The following is a 10400-nucleotide window of genomic DNA, read 5'->3' on the forward strand; positions in this document are numbered from 1 at the left end:
GTCAAAAAACAACTTTTGAATAGGAAACAATCAGTCAGGAAGCGCAACATTAAGGCCCATACTGAACAAGAGAATCGAACTTAAGCTCTGTCTACACTATGAAACTTTATGGACACGATGACATCATATTACAACCATATTTGGTCACATAATACTTTTTTGTCAAAGTTTGATAGTGTAGACAGAGCTTTAAAATACCGGGGTTTTTTTTAACGGTTCTTTTGCCAACATAAACTGGTCCACATAAAACGAATCGATTGTGAATACCGGTTTACAAACCACAATTGATTATTCCGGTCTCGATCGTCAAATTTCGTTGAGCACTTTTTTCCCTCTAAAACTGATTAGAAGAAAACCGGTTTCGATTCTTTCAATTTGAAATTTCTGGATTTAAGTCAAGATTGTGTATATGACCGGCTATCAGACCACAAGATGATATGTTACAAAGTTAGCTTTTCCTCCAAGTAAAGACCACACGATTAGCCTTCTTGTTCTTAATTGTACTTTCTTTTTAAATCATTCATATCGGAAGACTATATAAATAACAGAAAGAAAAACCAAGTTCATATTTCCAATATTATTCAGCCTCATTTCATTCTTGTGATTATAATAAGAAAATAAAAGAAACATACATCTTAAAACTAATTATAATAGAACGTCTTTATCAAAATACAATATATAATTTTTACATTGTACAATTCTAAAAAATATTAAACTAGTTATAAACTGATATTTATTATTTAAAAATACTTAATACACTAGCTGCCAGAAGTTAAACCAGTAAACACATTTATTATATAATGTTATATAAATGCCATTATATAAATATAATAGCCTACTTCATCAGTATATTTCAATATTATACACAGCCTTAATACTGCATAGGGTAAGTTACATCAGCTAGTTTTAGAATGACCTTTGGTCGTTTAAATAAACTAAATAGTAAAGATCAAATGATACTGCATTGATAAAGTTGACATATACAAAAGAATTGGTAGTAAACGACATATTAATACAGCTATAACAGAACCGATATACTTTAGTAGATTACCAGAATAGAGTCACTCACAGATCATAGGCCTACAGTTTACAACTTTAAAGATACACTAGACCTACCATTAATATGACCAACAATTGTTCTTTGATGATTCAAAAACTTTGTTTGAATTTTAAAAAAACACCTTTTTTACGCTACTTACATTTTTCTAACGTTTATCTTGATCGATTACATGTATGGAATGTATTTTTTCGTTATTCAAGTAAAGATTTCTTGGTAATTTATTGTAACACAATATAACCTAGCCTATTGCATCTGGTTCCATAACCTTTACTTCAAAATATCCAGGCTTGGTGCGACGAACGATGATTTCTACAGTGTAGTAAGCAATCATTGACATGACTAGCCATCCGCCAAACCCAAATAATTTATGGTAGATATAGACGTTGTTAGGAATACTACAGGCAAACGCCACACTGAATCCCAGGGATTGCCATAGACGGAAATTAGCGAAGGCAGACTCTTGTTTGTCAGGAAAAAGTACGCCAACAATGGCTGAAATAAAAAAAAAATTATATCAGTATAATGGAAATTGTTATAATTAGAACTGTTTGGACCTATCTTATGGAATGAACTCTAAGGTTTAAAAAAGAAAAATTTAAAACTGACTGAAGCCAAATCAAAACAAAAAGTGCTGCTATAATCAGTTTTGTGCTTACAACAAATTTGCGTCTGCCATACAGCATCACCAAATCCCCATCCAGCTGCAATTAACATAAACTTCCAGACATCGTCATCAGCCTTCGGGTGCCAGAGATACATGGTTACGATGAGGATCATCTGAACCAAACCACCTAACGAGAAGAGGATCAGTCGTCCAGTGTACTTCTCAAGGCGGCCTAGCAGGTACGATGAGACGGCGTCTGCACCTCCGTAGCAGATCATTACATAACCAACCCATTCAACGCCTTTGGCACATGTGACATATGCCTGTAAATAAAAAATGTTGATTGATATACTAAAAGGGTTATAGTCGGAGGTGGATCCGGAATAGTGGTGGGCGGGATTGTCAAATGTTGGAATAGCCAGCCCGGTCCCTCCTACATTTTGATTAAGTACAATGTGAAAGATACTAGGTTAAGTTCAGCACTTCATTTTACAATCATCCCACGTCCTCCAATTTCAACAAGGCCAACAGCCATAAGTCGCGTGCTAAAACGCATAGTGATACCGGACCGACAGACCGACAGACCGACCGACCGACATAGTGAACTATAGAGTCGCGTCCACGCGACTAAAAATCTAGCAGGACCTACTATTTGGCCAACAGTCAGACAGTGATAGATCTTGCTGGATTTTGAAATTGGGTAGGCCTAATGCATTTAGGTAACATCAGACTTTCCCTGATAAACATATCATTTATAAGGTTGCAAAATGTCAAGCACCCATAGCTGTTATTGCGTAGGAGAGATGGATTACAGGATCAGAACTGGGCACACGCCAGTGGGCTCAAACAAACTAAGAATAGTAATAATGTCACCTTTGTAAAATCTCCAGCAACGAATGCTTGCTCAATACCACTGTACATCATTAACGGTACCAAAAGTACAAGAATAGGGTTCCGTAGAATGCCAAGAGTCTCCATCCACTTCTGCATACATTCTCTTCTATCCATGCGAGATGACTGAAACGTTGGCAGTGTATCAAGGAAGAACACTACCAGAAGTAACCCAATGATACCTAACACCAGGTAAACAGTCAGCAGTGTGTTAACCAGACTTTTATCTGGTTGTCTACTATCACCAGTACTATTGGGGGAAGCCTCGTTGCAACTGCAACGTCCACAGTGATCGGTATTGTTTGGGCTCGTTTCATTCGTCTGCTGCAGAACTAAAGAGGAAATTAAATTTCCGACAACTTGATTTGACTGGAAGATGACAAAGAAAATACCATTGAAGCGATTCAACAAGGTTTCCGGAACTTCATTGGTAAGGTCTGCCAAACTGATGGCAGATGTCGTCAGATATGTCCCCTGTGCTGTCCACAGAGGTGCCGCAGCAAGTCCAATCAAAAAAGATGATGGGATTAATGTACCGTAGGTTGGATAATAGTTACAAGCGGTGTATACACTATACATAACAATACTGCCTGCCATAGTCCATTTTGTGCCAAATTTTCTAATTAAAATCGGTGCAATAAAAATACACGAAAAGACAACCGATCCATACACGATGGTTAATGATATCACTCCAAGGTCTTCTTCGGTGTTTAAGCTGCTTTGTAAGTTTTGTATTGACATATACGCTGTAAATACAAAGAAAAAAGCTAGGCTTAGAACGAACAGGTTCTTCCAATACGTCTTCCTTCGTCTAGCCCTCGGCAGTAGGGACGATGTCACAATTGGCCTACCGGTATTGAGTCCAGTCGACTGGGTTACAGGCGGTGTTTCACTTGGCCTAGTCATAACGAGTTTTGCGACTTGTTCGTGTGCTTGACGTCTAGTCTAAGAATGAATTTCCTCTTTATCTAAAACTGTATTTAACACCAAGTAAATACCAGTAACAATTAAATGTTTTTTAAGTTTTTCAGTCCACCCCTTTCATTATCACGGTCTGGTTAATTTACATTGTAGTACAGTATTTAGTTTATTAATATTACATCATGTCGCCGTGACCAGGAAGTTGCAGAGTGTAGGGGAATCACCGTACAACGTCATCACCTAATTACATAATTTGTGGTACCTAGATGAGGGCGCAGTTTTTTTCAAACTGACTAAAGTGTGTAAGTACAGAGTCACAGTGTTCTTATTTAATATTAAATTTTAATTCATTTTCTTCATATTTATAATGATGTGAAGCCTACTACTAGGCCTCATTATTCATTTCTAATATATCTATATTAATGATAGGCCTAGCTAGGTCTATTTAATTGAGGAATGCAGTCTAGTCTATGCCTAGTAGTAGTAGTCTGTAGGCCTACTGGTGTGGTGGTCGTGGACGTGAGTGTCCACGGTCTAGTTAGGCATGTAGAGGCCTGGCTTGACATTCTTTGCGTTATAATAGCAAATAATTTCATAATACACGATACATTAAATAGATATACAGTAAATATAGTGATACATATTTATTTTTATATAATTAATAATTATATAATCTCGACAGACGTAATTCCAAAATGAGTGATAAACAGAAACAGCAGCTATATGTTCGTACACCATTGATAGAAAGCACTCCACTTTCTAAACATGCACCGTTTAAAGTTTATTTAAAACTTGAAAACACACAACCCACTGGATCATTCAAAATACGTGGCATTTCAAACTTATGTAAAAAGGTAAATTATTTGATTATTTATTTGATAATGTATAATATAACATTTTTATTCAACCAACCCATACATACATACAAATTAATATAATAATTAATATTTAAAATAATACTTCCCCTCTGCCCTGCTTCGAAATGCATTCACAAAAACTTTTTTACTCTATTTTAAAGTGACACTATTTGAACTCAACAAAGTTATTATAATAGGTTATCCTTATAATAGGTTATCCTTATAATAGGTTATCTCTATAATAGGTTATCCCTATGATAGGTTATCCCTATGATAAGTTGTCCCTATGATAGGTTATCCCTATGATAGGTTATCCCTATGATAGGTTATCCCTATGATAGGTTATCCCTATGATAGGTTATCCCTATGATAGGTTATCCCTATGATAGGTTATCCCTATGATAGGTTATCCCTATGATAGGTTATCCCTATAATAGGTTATCCCTGTTGGCCATATTTCTACAAACATTAACCCCTTCTTCTCTCGGGAAAATGTCCCCATATATGAGTATCCGCAAAAGGAGAATATCAACTGTATATGCAGTAGAACATAATTTAAAATATTACTTATAACTTTTATAGGACCTACTAGTTATGCTTAAGTGTTTGCATTTGTTTTTCTTAGGCAATTGAGAAAGGCTCCAAGCATATTGTCTCTTCATCAGGCAAGTTCAAATTATTAAAGATGTATTGTCCCTTTGACTAATTCAAAAAAAATAAAAAATAACAGATTTCAAAAAAAGGTGGGTCATTTTGAAGTATCACAATAGTTATTAACTATCACCAAAAATTTGTCGAAAAAAAAATCATTTAACTGAAATACAGACGTTTTTTTGTTAAAAAAATAACTTTGACTTCCAGTCAAAGTTTTCGATCAAAACATATCCCATAATGAAACGCGCTTGTTTGGCTACTCTCTGTATGCATAATCATAAAACTTCCTCACGATCTGTGTGAAAATACCTTCTCAACGGTGACGAGTTGTAAACAATCCTAATCAGCATATGCATAATGCGTACTCATGGTTTGAAATCTTTGTTTACTTTCGCTCGCGACCATTTTCCAGACGAAATGTAATCCAACTAATTTACCTGTTAATTACGTAAACTTGTTGCTTTTGGCTCGAATTTTCGACTTAAAGTGAATAACTTTAATATTACTTTGATATGGCCAATTTAAATTTAGAATATTTTGACCTTCATTTTTTTGTGTTTCAAGGGACAATACATCTTTAAAGTTGTTAGATCATTTATTTTGCCATGTATTTCTACTCTTATACAACTGTCTAAAAATAATACTGAAATAAATATGTGTGAAATAATAATGTGAGTTGTTGTTTTATTAAAATACAGGTGGGAATGCTGGGATAGCAGCAGCTTATGCAGCCAGAAAGCTTGGCGTCAAGGCGACAGTTGTCATACCAAAAAGCACACCAGAATTTGTAGCTCAAAAATTAAGAGATGAGAACGCAACAGTAGAATATCATGGAAAGGTATTACAAGTTGTGAATTACAATTTGTATATATATATATGTATTTTAATCAAAAAACAATTCACATTATTCTTTCACACACATTTATTTCAGAAACCTGAGCTGCACTGACGAGATCTAATAAGATCGAAACAGTACTGTCTGCAGATTGGATATATATATATATATATAAATCCAAAGGAAAAATACTGAAAAATTGACGATGCTGTGGGTATCAGTGGCTGGATCTCAATGGAGATACAAAAAAAGCGAAAAGCTAAATCAAAACGATAAAGTAAAACAGCCAGAAAAGTTAGCAGAGCTTTCGGGCAACACTAGCTCTTCATCAGTATATAAACACATCAGGCACAGAACATTAATTAATAATATATATATATATTTTTTTTAAATCAACAATTTCAGCCTTCATGCTGCATGTTTTTACTATATACCTGAATAGATAAATGAATGTATGTGAAAAATCATCATTTAATATGTATAATATAGTATGTATTTTTCATGTACAGTCAACGTAAAATCTGATTGTATTTGTGTTGTTTTAGGTGTGGGACGAGGCAAACAAAAGAGCGTTAGAAATTGCTAGTCAGTCAAATGGCACCATTATTCACCCCTTTGATCATCCAGATATATGGTAAGAGTACCTCTAAAGCTCTGTCTACACTATCAAACTTTATGTGACAAAAAATATGATGTGCCCATATATGGATATGGTGATGTCATATCACTACCATATTTGGACATATCACTACTCTTGGGCACATAACACTTTTTTGATAGTGTAGACAGAGCTTAAGAGTAAGACACCAATACGTTTCTATATATAGTATTCATTTACCTTATTATATATTATATTAGTTATTTTAAAAACTGATTTTTGGATACATTTCTAATTCCTGTCATTCTTGTACTCTCAGGGAAGGTCATAGTTCAATGATTGAAGAAATAGCAGACGACATGACCCATAAGCCTGATGTGCTGATAACAGTTGTTGGAGGTGGTGGTCTGTTTTGTGGCGTGATCGAGGGCTTAAAAAAGGTTGGATGGAATGATGTACCAGTCATTACTATTGAGACTGTTGGGGCCAATTGTTACAATGCAGCTGTTAAGAAAGGCGAATTGGTAACACTGGACGATATAACAAGGTGTGTATTATACAAACTGTATTTAAACTCCTGCAAAGTAACTTTGTATCTGGAGCTAAGTAAATTTGACTTGAATCAAAACCCTAGACATCATGCAATCTTAGTAGACGTATTAATGCCAGGCTTGTGATCTGGAGGTTGTGGGGTCAAGTTCCACTCAAATCACTTGCATGTTCTGATATGTACTTGGTATAAAATGCAATGTATGTCAGAACCTGGCAATCTAACACCAGGAAACTGAGCTCTCCTTGCCAAGATAGGAACTCGTAACATTCCTTTGATCTTATGTCTGGCTGCGACAAATACCAACAGTACTGTACCATGTACATATCCTCCGCGGCACGCAGTGTCTCATAAGGGGCATGGAACTGATCAGCCACAGGTACACCCTTTGATCTCCGGAGTCCAGCATCTTGTTGTTAGATTGCCTTGGTCAGAATAAGGCAAAACATCTAATATATAACCAAGATGAGAGAATACTGTGGGTCTGTAGAGGGTCTAATCAGCCACTGCAAATGACTTCATCCTCTATAGCCTCTTCATAATCTTTCATATTTATATAGTGTTGCCAAGAGTCTTGGAGCACTGACTGTCTGCCAGCAAGCCCTTGATTATTACAGTCAGCATGAGGTGCATTCAGTCGTCGTATCTGACAAGGAGGCTGTGGATGCGTGTCTCAAATTCACAGGTAGGACATTTAAACTTTGTTCTGACTTAAGCTCTGTCTACACTATCAAACTAGTTTGACAAAAATGGTAATTATATGACCTCATCCTGTCCATATGGGCATCACATTTTTTTGTCTCATAAAATTTGATAGTGTAGACAGAGCTTTACACATTTGCTCACAATATAAGTCCAAAAATTATCCAGTCAAAACCACTCTATAATAAAATGACTGACCATGTTCATTTTATACATCATCTTTAATTAGTAGATTCTTGTCATTTGATTGGATGATTGTGGGTCACATGATATAAAATACATGCTCCATTGAACTCATGCGACATCAAGAGGATTTGTTATATATGAGTGTTTCATTCTTCTTATATGCAATCGTGATCCTCCTCAAAATAAACAAAAATCTACTTTATATAAAACAAATAGTTTATAGTCATAGTCATAGTCATATACTTTATTGTCCATTTAAAAAAACAGAAATGTGATTTGAAAACTGGCAAAATACAAAAATATAAAATACAATTTACAAAAACACACACAAAAAGTTAAGAGGCTAAAAATTGTTAAAATTAGATAAAAATTATTATTATTTAATTATATTATATGATTTATTATTATATTGCACTAACGAGTGCAATGGAACAAATATTTACATTCGTTGAAAGACGAAATGTACTATTCTCACCATGAAAATATTTATACCATTGCATTCATAAATATTCATTATTTGTTCTATCTAGTCAACGATAAAACGGTCGAACAAGCGACCATAATGCAGGCATGTGAATAGTAATAATAAATAATAATATTGAGAAATAAATTTTAAATTTGTTCTATACTTTATAGATGAACATAGAATTCTAGTAGAGCCAGCATGTGGTGCCGCCCTCGCTGGTATCTATAGCAATGTAATACCGAAACTACAAGAGCAGGGCAAGTTACAAACTGCTATCCAATCAGCAGTGGTCATTGTTTGTGGAGGATGTTCAATAACATTAGAAATGTTAAATAAATATAAATCCAAATTTGGATTATAAAAATATAATTTTGATTATCTACACAATCAAACTAGTTTGACAAAAGAAAATGTGTGATGTGCCCAAATATGGTGGTGATATGACCAAATATGGTAGTGATATGACGTCGTGTCGTATATAATAATAATTTTCTTTTGTGTAGCACCTAACGAAAATAAATTTTCTCTATAGCACTATGACCACAAGGCTGGAGGTAGCTAGAAATTACGTCATTTCATGTTATGCGAAAGAGAAGTTTTTCGGCAAATTGAGTTTGAATTCTTGATTAATTTGATTCTTCATATTTTTTTATTAAATTAAGAGGGTTGAAATTTTCCTATTGTATATTTATTGTTATGATACCACTATATTTTTTTATTAAAAAAAATTATGCTTATATATATAAAATTTTTACCCTTTTATTTGTCTACATAATTGGTTACCATATCGTAAATTGACATGCGCAGACGCACATAATGTGGTATGCGCATGTAATTATATATATTATGTTATACCAATTATGTCAAAAAATAAAAAAATATCCACTTTTTAAATTCAATAATTATGCGATATTTGCATGTAGTATAGTACAGGGATTTTTTCGGAAAATGGTCAAAATATCCACTTTTTAAAATTCAATAATTATGCGATAATATTGCCATATATGCGCATATATTGTGTTATCTTCATCTTATAGAGCCATAGTAACTAGTTATGTCAAAAAATAAAAGGGTCGAAATTTTGTCATTTTTTGAAAATTTCCATGTAGGGATTTTTTTGAAAATGGCCAATATATCCACTTTTTAAAATTCAATAATTATGCGATAATATTGCCATATATGCGCATATATTGTGTTATCTTCATCTTATAGAGCCATAGTAACTAGTTATGTCAAAAAATAAAAGGGTCGAAATTTGGTCATTTTTCGAAAATGTCCATGTACTATAGTACAGGGATTTTTTCGAAAATGGCCAATATATCCACTTTTTTAAATTCAATAATTATGCGATAATATTGCCGTATATGCGCATATATTGTGTTATCATCTTATAGAGCCATCGTAACTAGTTATGTCAAAAAAAGGGTCAGAATCTGGTCATTTTTCGAAAGTTTCCCTGTACTATAGTACAGGGATTTTTTCGAAAATGGCCAAAATATCCACTTTTTAAAATTCAATAATTATGCGATAATATTGCTGTATATGCGCATATATTGTGTTATCTTCATCTTATAGAGCCATAGTAACTAGTTATGTCAAAAAATAAAAGGGTCAAAATTTGGTTATTTTTCGAAAAATTTCCCTGTACTATAGTACAGGGATTTTTTCGAAAAATGGTCAAAATATCCACTTTTTAAAATTCAATAATTATGCAATATTGCCTTATATGCGCATACATTGTGTTATCATCATCTTATAGGTCCATAGTAACTAGTTATGTCAAAAAATAAAAGGGTCAAAATTTGGTTATTTTTCGAAAATTTCCATGTACTAATAGGCCTAGTAAGGAAAAAAAATTATTACACAATAATATTACAATATATGCATATATATTGAGTTATCACCTGTTTTTATAACCGGTTATGTAAAAAAATAAAGGGTAAAATTTGGCCATTTTTATGGAACTATTTATGCAATAATAATTATATATAATGCGAATATATCGTGTAATATCATTTTATAGTAACTACTTATGTAAAAAAAAATAAAGGGTTCATAATTTGCATATTTTTTTAC

At 33.5% G+C, this 10400-nt stretch overlaps 2 protein-coding genes across 2 annotated transcripts; one reads left to right on the forward strand and one right to left on the reverse strand.

Annotated features, from left to right (window-relative positions):
- Positions 1-635: 635 nt before the first annotated feature.
- LOC144836200 (protein unc-93 homolog A-like) lies at positions 636-3660 on the reverse strand. The gene is made up of 3 exons (XM_078691441.1): positions 2538-3660; positions 1717-1987; positions 636-1552 (listed from the first exon to the last, which is right to left on the reverse strand). The coding sequence occupies exons 1-3, from the start codon at positions 3459-3461 to the stop codon at positions 1299-1301; spliced, it is 1449 nt and encodes a 482-aa protein (XP_078547567.1). The 5' UTR covers positions 3462-3660; the 3' UTR covers positions 636-1298.
- Positions 3661-3759: 99 nt separating this feature from the next.
- LOC144836201 (L-serine dehydratase/L-threonine deaminase-like) lies at positions 3760-9058 on the forward strand. The gene is made up of 8 exons (XM_078691442.1): positions 3760-3778; positions 4159-4330; positions 4959-4998; positions 5686-5825; positions 6368-6456; positions 6740-6967; positions 7531-7655; positions 8495-9058. Exons 2-8 carry the CDS (start codon positions 4172-4174, stop codon positions 8683-8685), a joined length of 972 nt encoding a protein of 323 aa, XP_078547568.1. The 5' UTR covers positions 3760-3778; positions 4159-4171; the 3' UTR covers positions 8686-9058.
- Positions 9059-10400: the final 1342 nt, after the last annotated feature.

The sequence above is a fragment of the Antedon bifida genome, chromosome 2 (assembly GCF_963402885.1).
Source record: "Antedon bifida chromosome 2, ecAntBifi1.1, whole genome shotgun sequence".
NCBI classification, from domain to species: Eukaryota; Metazoa; Echinodermata; class Crinoidea; order Comatulida; family Antedonidae; genus Antedon; species Antedon bifida.

What these genes read in the sequence shown, in the direction of transcription:
- LOC144836200 (XM_078691441.1), bottom strand. Translation starts at nt 3,461, where the DNA reads ATGACTAGGCCAAGTGAAACACCGCCTGTAACCCAGTCGACTGGACTC. An exon ending in TTGCTGGAGATTTTACAAAG is followed by an intron (nt 1,988 to 2,537) that starts GTGACATTATTA and finishes TTTTATTTACAG; the next exon opens with GCATATGTCACATGTGCCAA. An exon ending in ATGGCAGACGCAAATTTGTT is followed by an intron (nt 1,553 to 1,716) that starts GTAAGCACAAAA and finishes TTTTTATTTCAG; the next exon opens with CCATTGTTGGCGTACTTTTT.
- LOC144836201 (XM_078691442.1), top strand. Translation starts at nt 4,172, where the DNA reads ATGAGTGATAAACAGAAACAGCAGCTATATGTTCGTACACCATTGATA. An exon ending in GCATATTGTCTCTTCATCAG is followed by an intron (nt 4,999 to 5,685) that starts GCAAGTTCAAAT and finishes ATTAAAATACAG; the next exon opens with GTGGGAATGCTGGGATAGCA. An exon ending in ACACTGGACGATATAACAAG is followed by an intron (nt 6,968 to 7,530) that starts GTGTGTATTATA and finishes ATATTTATATAG; the next exon opens with TGTTGCCAAGAGTCTTGGAG.